At 41.3% G+C, this 22,516-nt stretch overlaps 1 protein-coding gene across 1 annotated transcript in view; it reads right to left on the bottom strand.

The window, feature by feature from the left end:
• The window catches only part of GRIN2A (glutamate ionotropic receptor NMDA type subunit 2A), a 284,640-nt gene that overhangs the window by 17,125 nt on the left and 244,999 nt on the right, over positions 1-22,516 (bottom strand). Inside the window, exon 10 of the mRNA XM_077828127.1 lies at positions 17,563-17,750. Within this exon, the coding sequence (XP_077684253.1) occupies positions 17,563-17,750 (188 nt within the window). The remainder of the gene's footprint in view (positions 1-17,562; positions 17,751-22,516) is intronic.

The following is a 22,516-nucleotide window of genomic DNA, read 5'->3' as shown; positions in this document are numbered from 1 at the left end:
GAATTCTTTCAGAACTCTTGGGTGAATGCCATCTGGTCCCGGTGACTTGTTATTGTTAAGTTTCCCAATTAATTCCAAAACCTCCTCTTGTGACACTTCAATCTGTGACAATTCCTCAGATTTGTCACCTACAAAAGACGGCTCAGGTTTGGGAATCTCCCTAACATCCTCAGCCGTGAAGACTGAAGCAAAGAATTCATTTAGTTTCTCTGCGATTACTTTATCGTCTTTAAGTGCTCCTTTTGTATCTCGATCGTCCAGGGGCCCCACTGGTTATTTAGCAGGCTTCCTGCTTATGATGTACTTAAAAACACATCTTGTTATTACCTTTTGAGTTTTTGGCTAGCTGTTCTTCAAACTCCTTTTTGGCTTTTCTCATTACATTTTTACATTTAATTTGGTAGTGTTTATGCTCCCTTTTATTTACCTCACTAGGATTTGACCTCCACTTTTAAAAAGAAGTCTTTTTATCTCTCATTGCTTCTTTTACATGGTTGTTAAGCCACGGTGGCTCTTTTTAGTTCTTTTACTGTGTTTTTTAATTTGGGGTATACATTTAAGTTGAGCCTCTATTATTATGTCTTTGAAAAGTGTCCAAGCAGCTTGCAGGGATTTCATTCTAGTCACTGTACCTTTTAATTTCTGTTTAACTAACCTCCTCATTTTTGCATAGTTCCCCTTTCTGAAATTAAATGCCACAGTGTTGGGCTGTTGAGGTGTTCTTCCCACCACAGGAATGTTAAATGTTATTATATTATGGTCACTATTTCCAAGTGGTCCTGTTATAGTTACTTCTTGGACCAGATCCTGCGCTCCACTCAAGACTAGATCGAGAGTTGCCTCTCCCCTTGTGGGCTCCTGTACCAGCTTCTCCAAGAAGCAGTCATTTAAAGTATCGAGAAATTTTGTCTCTGCATTTCGTTCTGAGGTGACATGTACCCAGTCAATATGGGGATAACTGAAATCCCCCACTATTATTGAGATTTTAATTTTGATAGCCTCTCTAATCTCCCTTAGCATTTCATCGTCACTCTCACTATTCTGGTCAGGTGGTCGGTAATAGATCCCTACGGTTATATTCTTATTAGAGCATGGAATTACTATCCATAGAGATTCTATGGAACATGTGGATTCATTTAAGATTTTTATTTCATTTGATTCTACATTTTCTTTCACATATAGTGCCACTCCCCTTCCCCCCCACATGTTCTGTCCTTCCGATATATTTTGTACCCCGAAATGATTGTGTCCCATTGATTGTCCTCACTCCACCAGGTTTCTGTGATGCCTATTATATCAATATCCTCCTTTAACATGAGGCACTCTAGTTCACCCATATTATTTAGACTTCTAGCATTTGTGTACAAGCACTTTAAAAACTTGTCACTGTTTATTTGTCTGCCCTTTTCTGATGTGTCAGATTCTTTATGTGAATGTTTCTCGTCTGATCTGGCCCATACTTCATCCTCTTCCATCCTCTCCTCCTGACTAAAACCTAGAGAATCTCTATCAATAGACTCTACGCGAAGAGAAGTCTCTGTCCAATCCATGTGCTCCTCTGCAGCAATCGGCTTCCCCCATCTCTTAGTTTAAAAACTGCTCTGCAACCTTTTTAATGTTAAGTGCCAGCAGTCTGGATCCACTTTGGTTTAGGTGGAGCCCATCCTTCCTGTATAGGCTCCCCCATCCCAAAAGTTCCCCCAGTTCCTAATACATCTAACTCCCTCCTCTCTACACCATCGTCTCATCCACGCATCCAGACTCTGAAGCTCTGCCTGCCTGCCTGGCCCTGCGTGTGGAATTGGGAGCATTTCTGAGAATGCCACCATAGAGGTCCTGGATTTCAGTCTCTTTCCTAGCCGCCAAAATTTGGCCTCCAGGACGTCTCTCCTACCCTCCCTACGTCATTGGTACCTACATGTACCACGACCACCAGCTCCTCCCCAGGACTACACATAAGTCTATCTAGATGCCTCGAGAGATCCGCAACCTTCACAGCAGGCAGGCAAGTCACCATACGGTTCTCCTGGTCATCACAAACCCAGCTATCTATGTTTCTAATGATTGAATCTCCCATTACTAACATTCCTAATGACTGGAGTCTGCCCCCCCCTCCCCCCCCCGGAGAGGTAACCTCAGTGCGAGAGGATACACCAACATCATCTGGAAGGAGGGTCCCAATTATGAGAAGGTTTCCCTCTGTTCCTGTTGACTGCTTTCCTTCCCTGGGCCTTTCATCCTCCTTAACAGCGCAGGGGCTGTCTGACTGGAGGTGGGACAAATTTAGAGTGTCCTGGAAAGCCTCATCAACATACCTCTCTGTCTCCCTTAGCTCCTCCAGTTCCACCACCCTGGCCTCCAAAGCCCGTACACGGCCTCTGAGGGCCAGGAGCTCCTTGCACCGAATGCACACATACGCCACCTGCCCACAGGGCAGGTAATCATACATGCTATAGCGAGTGCAATAAACAGGATAGCCCCCATTCTGCTGCTGGGCTTCTGCCTGCATTTTCTCCTACAGCTATCTAGGTTAAAGATAGGGTTTTTGTTTAAATCAAGAAGTTTTGATAAAAATTAAGTTTAAAGGTTTTAAAGAATGGCAAGTGTACCTCGCCCCCCTCCCAACTCCCTCTCGAAACTCCCTGTTAGAAGTCCCTGATCACAAAGCTCCCTGGTCACTTGCTCACTGCTTTATAAAGCCCTGGCCTTCTTGATAGCCCCGCCCCTGACTAAGGCTCAGCCAATGAACAGAGGCTTCTAGATTTCAAACCTTGTTTAGAAGCTCACAGCTTCCAAATGCTGGCCACAGCACACGGTCCTTCAAACAGACAGACAGACAGACATAAGCTCAGCACACAGCAAGTAACCCCCAAACACAAACACACACTACAGACAGCCACTTACCCCAAGGGTCCCATATTTACTCCTCCTTCACCTGGAGAACTCCCTCTCGAAACTCCCTGTTAGCGGTCCCTGGTCGCCTTAGCTGAAATTAATGAAGCTATTTATGGAATAAGGGACTACTCACATTCTGAGCAAGGGGGTCAGAATCTGGCCCTGTATCAATGCTTGGTTCTTGGGACCCATAAGTATCAACTTAACCTAGTTACACAGCATGTACAATATGTTGTATGCAATACATTACACACACACACACACATACACACACACAGTCTGCAACTACTGAATTTAAGAATTCTGAGTTTCTTTCCCCAGCACCCCTAAAATCATATGACATATATGTCATTTCTAGATTAATGTTGACTTGTTAAAAATCTCAAAAGAACGAAAAGCCTGAGTACAAGCTATTAACTTATTGTGAGCTAATGACTAGAGTCTGCGTGGCCCTGTTATTCAAGGATGAATAAAACCAGAACAGCTAAGCACGATTTCCAGCATTACATTCTCACTCACTCCTGTTCAGCTACACACACACCCCCACCTATCCACTCACACTCTCCAGTCACATTTGTTCCACCCACTGCTTAAGGAGGACACTAAATATATAAACAGAAAATCACAGGGAACACGGATGTGTTCTGCCTAAGCAGCACACACTGTAAATATGTACTTTTACTCACAGGACATTTTTTTTTCTGGCCCTTTAAGGTACAGCACGAGTCACAATGTATTATAACTGAAATATCCATTTGGAAGACTTATGCAAATACACACCAGAAAAAGAAGCAGGGGTGAGGTGAGGGCTTTTCTTTGAGAGATTTAATGAGAAGTCTTTTTTCTACAGTTGCATTTTCCTGGCTAGGGATGGGAAACACACACCTACTCGCTGAGATTCTCAGTCAATATATAAAACTGCTTTAAAGCCCATGGAAAATTAACCAACATTTGGAAGATTTTATTAGCAGGGTAATGACTGTGTGGAAATCTGAGCAAAACAATGTTTCCTCCCACTACTTTGTTTCAAAGGCTACAGCTCTAACGGTCAAAACCTTAACACTGCCACATCAGCCAATCTTTAAAGGACACTGCTCTCCAGGAGGCCTCTTCCCAGATCCTCACTCAAGTGACCTTTCTTAACACCAGCTAACATAGTAGCCTGCTCCCCTTCCTCAAATGCCTGGTCTACAGCTGAGCTTCTACCTAGGCAGCCCAGCTAATAGTTCTCCAATCCGTTTCTCACACACACCTTACGCCTAGCCACGCATCCTCTTCTCCAGCTCCTTCTCTACTGATGCCTTCTATCTTCTTCCATTGTCTGCCTGCCTCTCCTTAACTGCCTTCCTATTCCCCCACATCTTACCAATTTCTGCCCTTCTCTCTCTTCTCTCCTACTGCTCCTATCCCCACTTGTCCAATGGCTCCCTGCTTCTTCTCTTTACAACATCCTCATGTTAATCATCACTCTATCTGTCTTGACCCCCATGCCCCTCTACTCATTTGTCCCTCAGCCAAGGAAATGCCTCCTCACAAATTTGCCAGCCCCACCCCTAGAGCTATAAAAGGATTCAGAAATTATGCTGCAAACTTTGAACTATTTTGCTGCATATTTTCTAACATTACTGTTTTGTCACCAGTGGAAAAAAACACCATCAAAACTGGAGCAGAAGGTGGGTAGATTTGTCTTCAGATGCTTGAGTTTTCACAGGGCTTAGAGAGGAGGTTGAAAATATAGGAGGCCAGTGGTAGATAGGTGCTTACACAATTTTGCAATCCTGCAATTAAAGACTTACTGAGTTATGCCACCTATGCACATAAATACAGTTGCAGGCAGCTTAGCCTAACTGACTAGACCAAAAATCAATAGAAAAGAATAACCTGAGAGTACAGCTGGGCGATTTTTTCAGCAGACCTTTTCTCCACTGAAAAATGCAGATTAGATTGACCAAAATAAATTTGTGTCAATTTCTGCTAATTGTTTTGGTCTAAACAAAGAGAAAAAATCAGAAAAGTTGAAACAGTCCATTTCAATTTTTCAGGCTAGATTTGCAAGGGGATTTAGGTGCCATGCACAAAACCGCAGAGGAGGAGATACCCCCCCAGGCTGGAGTAAAATTCACCACTCACCAGCTCTTTATTAAGGCAGAACACTAGCAAGCATAGAATCATAGAATATCAGGGTTGGAAGGGACCTCAGAGGTCATCTCGTCCAACCCCCTGCTCAAAGCAGGACCAATCCCCAACTAAATCATCCCAACCAGGGCTTTGTCAAGCCTGACCTTAAAAACTTCTAAGGAAGGAGATTCCACTACTTCCCTAGGTAATGCATTCCAGTGTTTCACCACTCTCCTAGTGAAAAAGTTTTTCCTAATATCCAACCTAACCCCCCCCCCACTGCAACTTGAGACCATTACTCCTTGTTCTGTCATCTGCTACCACTGAGAACAGTCTAGATCCATCCTCTTTGGAACCCCCTTTCAGGTAGTTGAAAGCAGCTATCAAATCCCCCTCATTCTTCTCTTCCGCAGACTAAACAATCCCAGTTCCCTCAGCCTCTCCTCATAAGTCATGTGTTCCAGTCCGCTAATCATTTTTGTTGCCCTCCGCTGATCAGTTACTCACAACTGGGAAGCTTACCAAGAGGGTCTCACTAGACAGTCACCTCCAGTACAAGAAAATTCACAGCTTCAGCCAGTGGCGGATTTAGAATTAGTGGGGCCCTGTGCTCAGCTTCACTTTTGGGGCCCCCGCCTCGGGACCCAGTCTCTTATCTCCCCATCCCTGTTTTTCATTCTTTTTTTCTTCATCCTCCTCCTATATTATACGTAATAGGAAGTAAATGAAAATAAAGTGAGGTATCTTGATTGTTTTTGTAGTCTAACTTTTTTTTCCACAGACCACTTGAAAATTGCTAAGGGTCTCAGTAGACCACTTAATGATCTTTCCAAAAACTGTTTGTACTGTTAGCTAACTATTGTAAAGTGCTTTGGACAAGAGCACTTTATAAGAAAAACATAAAAAAAATTAAGGTGTGGGGTCTGGCCAGGAGTCAGGATGGTGGGGGAGGGGCTCAGGGTTGGGGTGTGGGGTCTGGGAGGGAGTTAGGGTGTAGGAGCAGGCTGGGAGTTGGTGTGCGGGGTCTGGCCAGGAGTTAGGGTGTGGGAGGGGGCTCAGAGCTGGGGGAGAGGGTTTGGGTGTGGTGCGCTTACCTGGGGCAGCTTCTGTTTGATGTGAGGGGTGCAGTGGGGAGGGGAGGGTGCAGGAGCTCCCGTTTAGTGCTCATGGTGGGGGTGGGGATGTGGGGGTGCAGGAGTGAGGGCAGGGGGCTGGGGGGGGCCGTGTGCGTGTGTAGGGGGCAGAGCGCAGGGGGGAGCTCAGGGCTGGGGCAGTCCCAGTCGCGGCCGCTGGGTCTCCTTACCTGGCTGGCCAGCGCATGTGTCCCTGCCCCACCGCTGCTCCTGTTCGCTGCCAAAGGGAGCTGTGGCAGCAGCAGCAGGTGAGAACTGAGACCCCCTGGCTTTTTTCCAGGGGCCACCAGCAGCAGTGCATACCAGGGACTGCACCCGCGCTGCCTGGTGTCGAGAGACGCAGGGCAGCAGGACAGGCGCATGCAGACGCCCCACCAGGGGAGCGCACCCGCCTCCACTACAGCGCACCGCCAGCCAGCCCCTCACCTGCCTGCCTCACCTGGCTGCCTGCTGTGGTGCGCGGGGCCGCCAGTGGCAGCCTGCAGCAGGAGTCCCAGGAGCCCAGCTTACCAGCTGGGACAGCACACCGCGCCTCCCGTATGGCTCTTAAACGGCTCCCTCCCTGCTCCCCCGCACAGCTTCTGCCCCTGCAGGGGGTGCTGGAAGGTGTTGGGCTGCCTGGCCCTCTGGCCCCCTGTGGTTGGGGAGCCCCATGCCAGGGCACTGTATGTTTCATTGTAAAGCCGCCTCTGGCTTCAGCTTCCCTTCATTAGGCTAACTGTTTATAACTTTGGCTATCGTTTCTCATATATATATATATACTGTTTTCTCATTTTCATATCAATTCTCCATCCCTATCAGTACAAGTTTAGTGCTAACTCAAACTAGTCTTTTCTATCTTTATAGATAAATTATCTTTTGTTATCCCCACAAACATCATTATTCTGAATTTTCTTACACCCTCTAAGCTGTGCAACTCTTAATCACAGCAGGCTTCTATCAGGCCTAAATGTGCTTTTGCTCTAAGCACAAACTCACAATAGCCCAGTGATTAGGACATTTACCTGGGAGATGAGAAACCCAGGGTCAAATCCCTGATCTGAGTCAGGGGCTTGAATACAAGTGACTGCCCTAACATCAGAGTCATTATCAGTCTCTTATTCAAGCATTTTATACAAAGAGGAACAGCTTAAATTGAAGAGATTGAGAGAGACCCACTTGAGCATACCCAATAGCCTGGTGGTGAGACTGCTCACAGAGAGGTGGAGCAAGACTTGGATACAAGTCACTGCTTCAGAGAGGGGATTCAATTTGGGTCTCCCACATACCAGGGGAGCGTCCTAACCACTGGGTACAGGGAATCACTAAGCCCATGTCCCCTTACTCTATTTCATGGATCTAGCCCACCATTTCCTTTGTTTTTGTTAAACATGCTCAAAGTCAAAATAAAACTTTTCATCTGGGTCAATACAAAAAGTTTAGTTTGATCCTGTCATAAATATAAAGGGAAGGGTAAACCCCTTTGAAATCCCTCCTGGCCAGGGGAAAGCTCCTCTCACCTGTAAAGGGTTAAGAAGCTAAAGGTAACCGCGCTGGCACCTGACCAAAATGACCAATGAGGAGACAAGATACTTTCAAAAGCTGGGAGGAGGGAGAGAAACAAAGGGTCTGTGTGTCTGTCTATATGCTGGTCTTTGCCGGGGATAGACCAGGAATGGAGTCTTAGAACTTTTAGTAAGTAATCTAGCTAGGTATGTGTTAGATTATGATTTCTTTAAATGGCTGAGAAAAGAATTGTGCTGAATAGAATAACTATTTCTGTCTGTGTATCTTTTTTGTAACTTAAGGTTTTGCCTAGAGGGGTTCTCTATGTTTTTGAATCTAATTACCCTGTAAGATATCTACCATCCTGATTTTACAGGGGGGATTTCTTCATTTCTATTTACTTCTATTTTTATTAAAAGTCTTCTTGTAAGAAACTGAATGCTTTTTCATTGTTCTCAGATCCAAGGGTTTGGGTCTGTGGTCACCTATGCAAATTGGTGAGGCTTTTTATCCAACATTTCCCAGGAAAGGGGGGGTGCAAGTGTTGGAAGGATTGTTCATTGTTCTTAAGATCCAAGGGTCTGGGTCTGTAGTCACCTAGGCAAACTGGTGAGGCTTTTTACCAAACCTTGTCCAGGAAGTGGGGTGCAAGGTTTTGAGAAGTATTTTGGGGGGAAAGACGCGTCCAAACAGCTCTTCCCCAGTAACCAGTATTAGTTTGGTGGTGGTAGTGGCCAATCCAAGGACGACGGGTGGAATATTTTGTACCTTGGGGAAGTTTTGACCTAAGCTGGTAAAGATAAGCTTAGGAGGTTTTTCATGCAGGTCCCCACATCTGTACCCTAGAGTTCAGAGTGGGGGAGGAACCTTGACAGATCCCAAATGAATTTTTTTCTGACTTTTTTGATTCATCAACAATCCTGGGAAACTGCAGGTTCAGTTCAACCCATACTGATTTGTTTTTTGTTTATTTCAAAACTGCCAGTGAACGGAAAAAACCCCAGCTATTCGTCCAGCTCTCCTTGACTGCTGCTAAGGTAGTGGGCTGGCTTATAGGTTGGCTAGACTGCCTTACTGAGCGCTGTAAAGTTAACTATTTTGTAAGGGAAATCAAAGTGAATGTTGTATAATCAGATCCCTGCTATTAGGGGAATAGAATCCTACCAGTGGCCAGAATGATGGAGCTGGTTGACAGCAAACAGAAGCGTAGAAAGGCATACCAATTCTTCCATTGGTTACAAACTTAGCACTACTAGAGTTAAGGGACATTTTATTTCTGGGTAGCAGATAAATGTAAGCATGCCCTCTAGTGAATAAAATGAGCCCCTTTTGTGCATCAAACTGCACTGCATTTTAGAGAAGTATCTTGAAATAGTCAATTATTTTAAATAAAACTGCAAATGTTAATTACCAGGCTGGAGTCTGTGCATAGATAATGAGGCTACTGAGACAAAAAATGGACATCTGCTATTGTTAAACATGCTTAATTCATTGTGTCTAACAAATGGGAAAACACAAATATCAACCTAAGTATATTAAGAAAAGGTCCAATGGTCCATAGCAATTGACGTGATTCCTAACAAATGAATATTCATCTTCTATTTCTAGAAACAGGGCTAGCCATAGACATATGGGCAACCTATGTGATGAAACATTTGGGACTCCACAACAAAGTAGGTATTCTCATCTCTTATCCTTTCTCTTGGCCTTGCCAACTCTGTCCAGTCACCCAGCTGCATTCACCAATTCCTTATTAGGACAGGGAATTGGTCCTCTAGTATCCTACTTCCTTCTTACCACCCATAATTCAGAGATGAGCTCCCAGAATACGTGATTCTTGGCAACATGACTTGTCTTTGCAGTGGAACCCTTCCTACATGCAGGATGGTGCCCATGTAGATTAATACAGCTTATCCAGTCCAGGCCTCAAGCCGTCCGTAAGCACAAGCTCACATCCTTCTTGTACCTGCCCTAGTAAGCAGGGGAGCATCAGCTCTTTTTCAATGTCATCAAAGCTGTTTCTATTAACAAAAGGGGGACTCAAAATAATTCAGATGGTCACAGAGAAAATCTGTACATGTTAAAAGGCATTGAAAGAAGCTGCAGTGTAAACCCCACATTCATGCTAGACTTCCATGTTCAGTGTTGACGAAGCAAGGTGAGGACAGTCCCTAAGCATAGTGCCACATTAGCTTGAATGCAATCAAAATTGGGGATCATGACAGAAAATTAAAGCCACCTTTGGGCTTTAAAAATTACACACACAAAATACACTGCAGGAATCCATCTAACTGTTAAGGCTAAATCAGAGAAGCACAAAAACTCATGTAGTATGCATGCTAGTTATGTTCATATATGCACATAAATGATACAGCAATTTGCTCCCATGAAAATGTCTGGCTAATACCATCCAAAAGATTTTCTTATTAACAAAGTATTCAGATCAAAAGTTATGCATGTACAACTCATAAGAATTTTTTCTTATGCTTCTCACACTCATTAGATTTATAATTATTCACTGGCGTTCCTCAATAACAACAGATAAACATTCTCTTGTTGATAATGAATAATTATCTGGCAGTACCTCTTTCATAAGCCCCATTTTAAAGAGCTAATCCTACACAAGCGAGTGTTATGCAATCAATAGTTTGTGTATTTACCCTAAAATACTCATTCTGAGCCTGATGAAGGTGTCCTGTGAAGATTATTTTAAAACCACCACAAACATTTACTTTTTGGTTTCACTTGACAACTTAGCAAAGATGTTCAGTGAAGTATCAGAATGATCTGCCTGTATGGACTCTGTGTCCATCCCTTCTGATTGCTCAAAACTGAGTTATAAGAAGTCTCACCTAAAGGGATTATGGATAGAACCACTGAAATTAGAGCGGGAATACACCTATTATGTCATTTAGCCCATCTCATTGCTAGCGCAGTTGAGTTATTCCCTACATTACATTTTCTAGTGCTTTGTTCCATTTTATTTTCAATGTGCCACAATTCCATACCACAGATTTCACTCAGGGAGTTATTCTTAATATTAATTGTCAATTTTCCTTTTCTTAAGATTATATATTTTCTTATCTCCAAACTTGCAGGGTATAGCAGAAATGATCTTTGTCAGAATGGATAACTCAACTTCTTCTTCTAGAGCCCTTGGCAGGTAACATACGTTAGGACAGAGTGGTGTACATCGTGCAAATGATGTCCTCCTGTTGCAGGAAGTGTGTATTGCTGGACCTCCTTCCTTCTAACTCTGTGTTGCTAATCACCATACTTCTTAAGTTGTGACTGAACAAGTCTTTAAGAATTTTTACAAATTTAGCCGGGTTCTTTAGAACAGAAAATGCACATTTCAGAAACCCTGAGTGGCCCAGAAATCCTTTTAAACTACAAAACAATAAAGCAATATTGCAAATATGTTCATATTCTCCATGGTTTACTTACAAAACTTGTGCTTAGGTTTCTAAGCACTGTATGGGCAAACAAAGTATACTACTAGAGACAGCCAGTATTACATTATTGATGTGCGTTCAGCCAAGTACCATTTATACCATGATCTATTTTATGCTGAAATATAGTAAATTAATCATATTCAAGAAATTTCTAAAAAGTTTTAAAGCTTATTTTAACTGTTTCTTCTATTTTAAACCAATAAAAACCAAGGTTCTGGACATGAGTATTCACAACCTAAACCAATCCACAGGTTAAAAAAAAAATAGCTACAGGAAAATCCTACTTATTTTGCCCCATCCACATCAGTATATGTAGTGCCTGTCATGACACAATAAGCTGGCTAACTGTGGTAAATGATTAGACAAGCCAATCCCTTTAACTCTAGTTTCCCTGCCCCAACATACATACACACACACACACACACACACACACACACACACACACAGTCTCTCATCACACTCCTATTTTTGATTTGAGAAAATACTCCTTTTATAATAATTGTAGACAAAGTGGTAAATATAGATGCAATAGCATTTTCAGTGTTTGGACAAAGGAGTTTTGCCTAGATATTTTCAACATCTTTGTTAGCTTTTTCTCTACTTTTTCAAAAATGCACATAATCTCAGTTACTAATTTTCAATAGAGAAACTGAATTGTTAGCAAAACAAATTATTCTCTTACATAGGAGGATGACAAGTAAAAAAGGTAAAAGAACTTAGAGTTAAGAAAGTGTAAATTATGAATTACAAAATGCACATAATTTAGATTTTAGGCTACAAAGAGGCATTATCAGAGAACGACTTTGCATTGGACCAGGGCCGTGTCCAATAGTATTAATCCCAGATTGTGAGACACAGGAACCCTGTATTCTTATCCTGATTCTGACAAGGCCTTTGTGGCCTTGAGCAAATAATTTAACCACTCTGTCTCATTTTCCCCAGCTATAAAATGGGAATACTATTACAACATCTAAGCAATCTTAGAACACTGCACGCTGAATAAAGACAAAAAAATGAAAGTAAACATATTGTAACCAGTTAAAATCTAGGTAATTCATAAAAATAGAGTAGGCCATTTTGTTTTATACTGGAGTTTTATGGCTTATTTGCTCACTGGCTGGAAGAAGTAACTAATGTTTCTATTGTAGGCCACCCTGAATCCAACAGATCAGTAATGATGCCATAAGCAACTGTCACTCTACTGCAGACAAAGTTAATGAAACAAGATGATTACATGTATTTCAGCCATTTTGTATAACAGAAATTCAATCAATGTACTGGAACATTTGCACTTTCAACGTCCCCTCTTTTGAAAATTCATGCCTTGATATTTATGAAGCAGGGCCACTGTCCTGTGACACTGTTCTATTCCAATTACGTTGTCCTTTAGTTATATTGAAAAGTATTTGTTTTACCTACCAGAGACCCACAGATAGTGACCCATAAATCCAGAGGTGAAAGAATGCTGGTATGCCCCAGTACGGCGTACCGGTAAGAGCCGGTGCGCCGTACCAGGACCGACTTTCCCAGACGGCAATTTAAAGCCCTGGGGTAGCAGCGGTGGGGCTGCAGCGGGGATTTAAAGGGCCAGATTTAAAGCTCCAGCCGCTGCTACCACCCCGGCCCTTTAAATCCCATCTGAGCCCTGCTGCTGAAGCCCTAGGGTAGTGGCGGTGGGGCTCTGGAGGGGATTTAAAGGGCCAGGGCGGTAGCAGCTGCTGGAGCCCCAAGCCCTTTAAATCCCCACCTGAGCCCTGCTACCGAAGCCCTAGGGTAGTGGGGCGGGGCTCCGGAGGGGATTTAAAGGGCCGGGGCGGTAGCAGCTGCTGAAGCCCCAAGCCCTTTAAATCCCTGCCTGAGCTCTGCTGCCCGAACCCTGGGGTAGCAGCGGCCGGGCTCTGGCAGGGATTTAAAGGGCCCCGGAGCTCCAGCTGCCGCTACTGCCCCGGCCCTTTAAATCCCCACCGGAGCCTTGCTGCCCTGGGATAGCGGCGGGGCTTAAAGGGCCAGGGCAGTAGCGGCAGCTGGAGCCCCGGAGCCCTTTAAATCCCTGACAGAGCCCGGCTGCCGCTACCCCAGGGCTCGGGCAGCAGGGCTCAGGTGGTGATTTAAAGGGCTCGGGGCTCCGGCAGCTGCTGCCACAGCAGGGCCCCAGGCCCTTTAAAGCTCTGCCAGAGCCCAGAACCCTGGGGTAGCGGTGGCAGCTGGGAGCCCCCAGGGCTCCTCAGTGATTTAAAGGGCCTGGGGCTCCACTGCGGTAGCGGCAGCTGGAGCCCTGGGCCATTTAATTTGCCCCCGAGCCCCGGGGTTCCCAGCCACCTCTGCAGCTGGTAGCTCGGGGATGATTTAAAAGGTCCTGGGCTCCCAGCCTGCAGCTGGAGCCCTGACCCTTTAAATCAAGATTTAAAGGGCCTGGGGATTTAAGGCCTTGCCTTTTCTGGATAAGGCCACGCCTCTTCCGGTTGAGGCCACGCCCCCTGCTCAGGACTCCCACCTACCAGTAAGTCCTCTAACTTACTTTCACCCCTGCATAAATCTATATTTGTTTCTCAGTTATGCCATTCCCTCCACTGTTGATGGGGGCAGGAAATCTGTGACTGAATCAGAATAAGGGAATAAGTGATTGAACAGTTAATTCAACATAAGCACATAGCATTCCTGTACCCTGACTGGATGAATGACTGATAATGGCCCCTGGAGTGCAGGAACTTTCATAACACTTGTACATTTATTGAGATATTGTATAATGTGCACCCAGACAGGGGAAGGGTTAAACCTTTCACTCTGGTGAAGAGATTCTGATAGCCCCATAAGCTTCACAACCTGAAGAGGAGAGTGATCCACTCTTGTCCCTTAAGGAGCAGTCATTAAGAGCATGGATGGGGAGAGAGAAGTGTATTGGGAGGGAGGCATCTCATTGGGAGGGGCTACTCCTCTTCTGTTGTTCAGGAAGGAAATAGAACTGGCTGCCCTCTGAAGACAATCACCTTGGGATCTGATCCTCCAGTGCCTTGCACTATGTATAGTCATTTGACCCCAAATATAGAGTGAGCTTAAATGAAACCCTTCTGGTTTACACCCACTTTGCATAGGTATAATTCATTCATAAGGTGCAAAGCAGGGGAGCATTAGGCTCTTGTGTGGCTTTGGGGGGAGAGGGGGGGGGCTTGGTTTGCTACCCTACAAGAAAAAAAGAGCCAGAACAGTATTTAGTTGACTATGTCAAAGGAGAAACTTTCTGTTAACTACAAGAAATAAACAGATTTGGCTTTTTTGGACCATGATAAAGGAGTGGCTTGTCTCCTAAGAGGGGACTCAAAGGCAAAAGGAAAATCTGTTTTTAAATGATTCTGAGGCCTTCTTAGAATCACTACAACTAATATCTAGAGGGAGAGAGATAAACATCTTCATTTAAATCTACAAAAAGAAAAGGAGGACTTGTGGCACCTTAGAGACTAACACATTTATTTGAGCATAAGCTTTAGTGAGCTACAGCTCACTTCATCAGTGAAGTGAGCTGTAGCTCATGAAAGCTTATGCTCAAATAAATGCGTTAGTCTCTAAGGTGCCACAAGTCCTCCTTTTCTTTTTGCGAACACAGACTAACATGGCTGCTACTCTGAAACTGTTCATTTAAATCTGTCACTGCTGAGCACACTTCAGGAAAACAAGCACTTTAAACTCAGTGTCAGCATTATTCAATAATGTTCTTTGTAAATGCTTTACTCTTACTATAGTCATTCCAAATGTACAAAATTTGCCAGATTTAGCAAGATTCAGAAAAGCAATTTATCCCACTAATAGACATTATTGCTAATGGTCAATTATTAAGTCTTCATGACCACATGTTTTGCTTTGACTTCTCAATTAATGTGATGGCTGTTTACATATAGAATATATTGAGAAAAGTGAAGAGCAGACTAGGAGAAGGTCAACTAACCAAAATTATTTTTTATCTGAACAAAAAAAATGAAGAAAATAAAGGGAAAAATAAAGCTTAAAATGAATTTTTTTAAAGGTTAAGCACCCAGTATAGATAAAAATAATAGCTGTGTGCACAAGAAGAAAATATTTTCAAATACAGAACAGGCCTCATTTTGTGCCCAGGTCTTCCTTTTGTTCCCAGAGATCGCAGACAGAAGCTAAAAGGCATGTTTTTGAAAAAAAAAAAACCTCAAGAAATATATTATTACATTTGAAAGGTAATAAATAAGCTTAGTGAAGTATCCACAATATGGGCCAATGTAAATTAATACCTCCTTTACAGAAGACAACCTTTTTATTTAGTTTATGAGGTACTTAATGTTATTGAGTACCCCAAAAACAGGGTGGATTTGATTTAAATCCTGATTTAAATCACTCATCAGGAAGACTAGTCAGGAAGACTTGATTTAATCATGGATTTATTACATAAAAGTGCATTCTTGTTGGTTGTTATAACCTTAATACCTTAATATTCTTCACAACTCAGAGATAGATGTAGGTTTCATTTTTAGAAGGTACACTCTATACATTTTTAAGTGATTTATTTTGAAAACTTTTCAGATTAGTTTTACAGCTATATCAGAAAATGAACGATTGATTGGTTATTTCATTTACCAAAGGTAATTGAAACAGATATTTATGAAGTCATGAGGAGGTGAACTATCTCCAGTTCAATAATCATTAATATTTGGAGGATTTTCTTGCCAGGCTGTATTAGGAGGAGAACATCACCAGGCAGACATTTAAATTGTTTTATTTAACTAAAACAACGTTATGTATTCTGGATTTTTTTCTTCAACAGCAAACATATAATATTTTAACAAAACAAGCATATGAATTTTTGAATTTAGTTAAAAATTTAAGTTTTTTAAAATCAGGTTTGTTTTGTTAAAATTGTTTTTAACTAAAATAGTTAAATGAAATATTAAAAAAAAAATTAAATAGACTATGTCAGCCAGGTCAACATGAGAAACTTAAAATATTGGCTTCTGCAGCTAACTCAGTCGTCTTCACCTTCATTTTCCTGTTTGTTCATAAGCTGGAAAAGAAAAACAAGCTTTCCTGCTTTTTCAGGTCCCAAACAATTTCTCAGTTTGGAATGAATTAGTCCAAAGGAAGAAAATATTCTTTCTACACTGGCAGAAGAAGCCACTGCTGTTAAAAGTGAGATTATCACTTCAACAGTCTCTGAATCCAAGTGCTTAAGTGACTTCCACCAGGTCACTGATGTGACTTTCTTTAAAACTTCATCAGCAAACACATATTTCTTGAATGGTTTATTATTCCCAAACTGGGTCTATTTTACAGCCTGCTGCCATTTTAGGTTTTCCCTTCTAGTGAGAGAATGGTACGGTAGAACTCAAATCAATGAAGGCTACACTCTGAAAGACCTCAAGACTTCTGGAATATGCTGCTCAAGCAGTTGCACTTTTGTTTCTACTGCCTGTCCCTCCTTTCTCACATTTATCTCCAGACTTCTTCTCCTCGTCCAGATCTATTCTGGCCCCAACAATCTTCTCTTCATTGAACTTTTTGAAATTTTGCACTTTTATAAAGAGGTAAGGGGTTGACGCTGTGTACACAAATTTGCAGAGGGACAATAGGATTGTGGTCTGTTATTTCTCATCTCTATATATTATTTATTTATTTATTTAAAACATTTTTGCTGTTAACAAGCATGTTATCTCTGGAGACACAAATCCACAGTTTGAGAACTGCAAAACTAAGCATCTCTGATGGTATCTTCTAGACTGAGCACTGAGTCCCATTGGGTAGATAGAAAGATTAATTTAAGTAATCTATACAGAAGACCCTGGAACGCCATAAAATAGGGTCCCTAATCCATGAACTATTGGAACTCATTTACAAAACTTTTCTTAAACATGACACGAATATATTGTCTCATACTATAGAATTAGAATTTATAATCCCTACTCCATGATGAGGTATCTTTGAGATATAATGTATCTTAATTAAAACTATCTTTCGATCAATTTTATGACAAAAAGCTTTTTGTCAAAAAAATTAAATTTAAATTAAAAAAAATTAGATTTTTTTTTAAATCATTGATTTTTTTCCACCCTGACCAAAAATCCTTTCAGATTTTTTAGTAAGAGCTATGATACTGAAAAGTATTCTTGTCAAAACCCTGATATACTCATGAACATTTTATAACCTGGATGTCATTCAATGATTTAGCCATCCAGATATAGTCTCTAGCATCAAAATCAGTGGATTTGGTATATTTGTGTGGGATGTGATATGTGGAAGTAGCCTTTTCATGAAAATATGGCCTAGTGGTCTTGGAGATGAGGTGAGTGCAGTGAGTTGAAGGGAATCACTGGGTTAGGTTGCGGTGCAAATGACCCGCCTCAAGAACACATAGACAGAACTTTTTAAAAAATTCTTTCTTGAACAAAAAAACTTATAGCAAAGAAGTAAAATAATTATCTGTGCACACAAAATAGAGAGGAAGAAATGTTTGGCCCTACCATCACCAACAAACTGAAGGAGTGCGAGGTCAATCTGTCTCTTCCAAGGTGACCCTTTCTGGAGAGCTATTCCATAGCCTGTTGTGGCAAAGATGTATCCGCTGCCTATTGTTACAAGTTTGCAGCCCTCATCTCTTCCAGCCTTGTAATTCAGCACTGCTGCATCATAGATGAAAGCATCCAACTTCCTGAAATAAAAGACAACATTTTACAAACCAAATCATTAGGGACAATGATTGTCTGCCTTCTTTCACCCTGGACATCAGGACTCTGTTGAATATCATTAATGATACTAAAAAATCCATAAGATAAGTTGCTGTGCTGTACAGTCAGACATTAACAAAAAAGCCATATATTTTTAGAGGGGGCAAAACAGGACACAGTTTTGCACTTCTATTTTAAGGGACACAGTTAAAAATATACAAAGAACATGACTAGCCAAACCAGTAAACAATTGTAATAATGTCAAAGGCCAACACATTTTACCTTTGGGATTCAAAATGAGTAATCCATAACTTGATATTCAAAATAATCTTAAAGGACAATGGAAATGCCAGTAAATAATGTAGAACAGAAGTAAAATGACCAACGAGCTTCATTTAAAACATTGAATTAGTCTGAAAATCTGACTAAGCCACTTTTCTTGACACTTCCTTATCTTTCTCTTTCGTTCCAAAAATAAAATGCACCAAAGAATGAAGGTGGAAATTAAGCCCCTTGTGAGACAACAGAAGTAATACAGTCTAAAATATTTTATATATATATATATACACACACATACACACACCATCCTCATTACTTTTATGTCCATAGCACTGTAAAAATAGAAGATGCTTCAGAAAATTGTAAGCCTTTTTGACTCATCTCCTTAAAACAATAACAGAATGCACATGACTTAATCACATTGTCTTTGAGTTATGCAGCAAAGAAAACCTCATCAGAGACTAAGTAGATAAAGGAAGGTAAGTAGCATCATCAAGGGATTGCATATAAGGAGTGCAGTAAGGATAGACTTAGAGGTAGTGGGGCAAAAGGGATCGTTTCACAGATAGAGCAAGAGTGTGCACACGCATGGAAGAAGAGGCCAGTCAAGAGGAACTGAAACTAAGAAAGAACATGAAAGTATATCTAATGGTCAGAGAACATTTGGGAGTCAGGACTTCTGGGTCCCAAACTCTAACTCTGCTACTGACTTACTGGGTGACCTTGGGAAAATCAAATTGTGTTTCACTTTCCCCATCTGTAAAATGGGTATTGTTACATTAAAAAAAAACATTAAAAGAAATTACTTAAGTTGCAAATACAAGCACTCAAAAGTCAGGAAGTGCCAGATTTATGGTGACCTGTGCAATATTAATTCTGCCTCCTCCTGTCTCCAACCTGTGCACCGAATGAAGCAGGAGTCTTGTGGAAAAAGACAGTATGTGATCAGACCCAGAACTGAAGAAGAGCTTTGTGTAGGTAGAAAACTTGTCTCTTTCACCAGCAGAAGTTGCTCCAATAAAAGATATTATCTCACCCACTTCTGTCTCTAGTATGTGGTAATGTAATAAAGACTGTATCATAACACATATACACAAAGGAGCAGAATTAAAGATGCACAGGCAACCACAAATGTGACATTTCCTCACTTTTGGCTGCTTGACTATGTAATCTAGAAGTTCTTTTACCTTCGGTTTTTGGTATGTAACTTTTCATAGATTTTTAAAAGGAAATGGGTGAAACCAAATTGTGTTCTGTAGAGTAGTGATTTTCAACCTTTCCTCATTTGCAGACCCCTTAACATTTTAGAATGGAGGTGTGGACCCCTTTGGAAATCTTAGACATAGTCTATAGACCCCCAGGGATCCACGGACCTCAGGTTACAAACCACTGTTCTAGAGCTCTAACAGTGCCCCCCCCGGCCCCGCTCTCCCCTATGCATCATCCAGATTTGAAGCCTGAATCTTCAGCACTGCAGCATAGCTGGCAACAAGAGGAAGGCTGTTGTCTCAGAGGGTTCATGGGCTACTGGCACCATGTTCTGGATCCTAGGGATGGCCAACAAATCCTGCCCCAGTCTGGTTCTGTCTCTTCTGTTGGAGGAGCTCCTGCCAGAATTGGAGGCTGAGACCATGTCCCAGTGCTCAGAGTGGGGTAGAAGAGACCAGCCTTGCCCTCCTCACTTCTATTCTAGCTTCTTGGGCAGCTCCCAGGTGTCCCCAGGGCTGTGTCTGCTGCTGCTGTTTTTGTGGCAGCCTAGGACCCGGCTGTTTAGACTGTTCACCTTCAGTTATTTTGGCATGCTGCCAAAAGTGCCCTCAGGAACACAACCAACAGGAAATGTGTTGATTTTTAAAACCTTTTATAATTTACCTGAATGGAATTTCATAGAATAAAGAAAAGACTTTGAGTCAAAGGGCTTTCTCCCTCACAAATTTCAAAGGCTTTCTGAAAGCAGCTGAGGTTTTACAGCTTTTAAAAAAGAGAATCTCTTCTAATGAAAAGTGTTAGCCAACTTAAACGTAGAGTCATTACCAGCTCCCCCTCTAATAATGCTTATCTGCTTCACATAGATGATTATGAGGGTTAGTGTCAATAAAGTGCTTTGCAATCTTCAGATGAAAGGTATTACAGAATTTCAAAGCATTTCCTTATATTAACTAACACTGAACACTCACATCCTCCTCTCCTACTCCAGAAATAATGCTTATCAATATAAAAGAGGTATCAATACAGTGCTTTTTAAAATTAAATGTGTTGAGAAAAAGGACTAAATTGGTCACACTGACACTCAAAGGACAACACTGATGGGCCCCTACATAAGAACCTAGATACACAAAGCAGATATATTCTTGCTTGTAAGTATTTTGGGTCTATATAGTACAGGATTTTTTGGATATGAAAACTGAAGAGCCTGAGAAGTACTGGCAAACAGCTGCTGTGTGTACAGCAGTTAGCTGTATAAACCCAGTGTTTTGCACTCATACTGTATAATTGTGGTGAATTGGACCCAACTATTATGCAACAAGTAGCTGTTTGTTGAACTCAAGTCTCTGAAGAAAAATTAAATGATTCCTTTGGGACAAAAGCTGCAAAATCATATCACCAACAGGCCCCAGGAGGCAATTTAGAGTAATACCATTGTGCCAAACATTTCAGTTCCAAACAATTATATTTAGTACATGAGTTGTAGACAGCTGTGTTCAAGCATGAGCGTTATGACAGCTCTCAACAGGCAACATTCATAGCCTTTCTATAGTGGCACTCTGTACAGAACGTGCCAGGATTTACAATAAAATTGCAGTATGCTTCAAGAAAACAAAACCAGGGAAGGCTAGATAAGACAGACAATTGTTGACTCTGGTAAGATTTCAATCATAATAAGCCATCTTTTATGACCCTCAATAATTTTGTCTACAAAAAAATCAGCAAGAAAATTGCCATATTTTCTCTGAAGGTTGAAAATGTTGAAGAAAATGGGTGAGACTTTTTGAGTAGATGTCAACACAGAAACACCATATGGATAAACTGAAGCACAGAAAAATTAAATGACTTGCCTAAAAACACTGGGAGTTAATGTAGGCCCCAGAAATCACAGGAGTCTTAATTCCCATATTCCTGCTATAGCCACTAGACATCACTGTCTCCCTACTTTCACAATCTAATATTAAGTATATTATACAAAGCTGTTATATTTCTTCACATTTTATTTATAGTGAGAGGAGAGAATTGGTCAATGTATTTAATGTTAAAATCTGTCAGAAATTACATGGAAAAAAATGAAAGTTTGTGCAAAAAATTATGCATAAGTGAAATTTTCTGTAACATTTATCATTAATATTTTAATAGAAATTTTATCAAAATACTTTCAAAATCTTGGATATTCTGTTAGGGAACAAACTATCTTACAAAGATTGATAAAAAAATCAATAAAAATATTGCCCAAACCAGAAAGTTGGTCCATTTTGAAGCCTGTGAAATATAAAACATCTTCAGCAATGTTTGTGTACTTGTTTTCTAATTCAACTTTTGGGGGAAGAGGAGGAAAGAGAACATAAGAAAACAAATCTGCCCGGTATAAACTGGCAGAACTTCACTGACTTCAATGAAGTTATACTGGTTTATGCAAGTAGTGAATTTGGTCTTTGATGAATTTCTTAATTCACATCTGGTTTAAATTAGTAACTCCACTTTTGTCAATGGAGTTGTGCCTGTTTATGCACATAAAACTGTGGGCAAAATCTAGCTTTGTGATCCACACTTCATCTCTCTATTTAATACACACACAAAACTCCTGATGCCAATGGACATGCTACACAGGGATTTGAATGCAGAATAAGAAGCAGAGGTCCACAATGAAGAAAAAAACACCCTGCAGTGCAGATTCCAGACCAACATTTTGCCTTAAGAAAAAAACTGCTCCATGTAAACCAACACAACATAACCCTACACAGAGGTTTTTATCACTACTTTCATATATGTAGCTATCTATCACCTTGCTGCCAAATAAGATCTCATTGACAGACTTTATACTTTAAGGTTTTTTTATAAAAAATAGTTTAGAAACAAATACAAGCAACTTACTTAAGTGCATGATGGAATCCAATAATAAATATTTAGTACCTGATTTTCAGAGGTAAAATCTAAGGTAAGTTTTGGGTACCATTAAAAAAAGCGGGTGTTTAGGGGACAGTCAGGCCAGCCATTTCCAGGGATACAAAGACTATTCAGTGTGTGACCCTGACATTGTCTAGAACTGCAGATGTAATTAGGACCTTGGGAAAGATGAATGCCAAAATTAGGCATTAGAGAAAAGCCACATGAAGACAATGTAAAGTCAGTCAAACACCACAGAAGCACTGGAATAGATTGAAGTTATTGTCCTTAGTCTTTTGCTACTTTAAAAAGTGAAGCTGCTCCCCATGCTTCCTGCATTGCTTTAGATGCTCTTTAAGGACGGTCCTCAGCTCAA

The sequence above is a fragment of the Eretmochelys imbricata genome, chromosome 10 (genome assembly GCF_965152235.1).
Source record: "Eretmochelys imbricata isolate rEreImb1 chromosome 10, rEreImb1.hap1, whole genome shotgun sequence".
Lineage (NCBI taxonomy): Eukaryota > Metazoa > Chordata > Testudines > Cheloniidae > Eretmochelys > Eretmochelys imbricata.
This window is presented reverse-complemented; position numbering and strand designations above follow the sequence as displayed.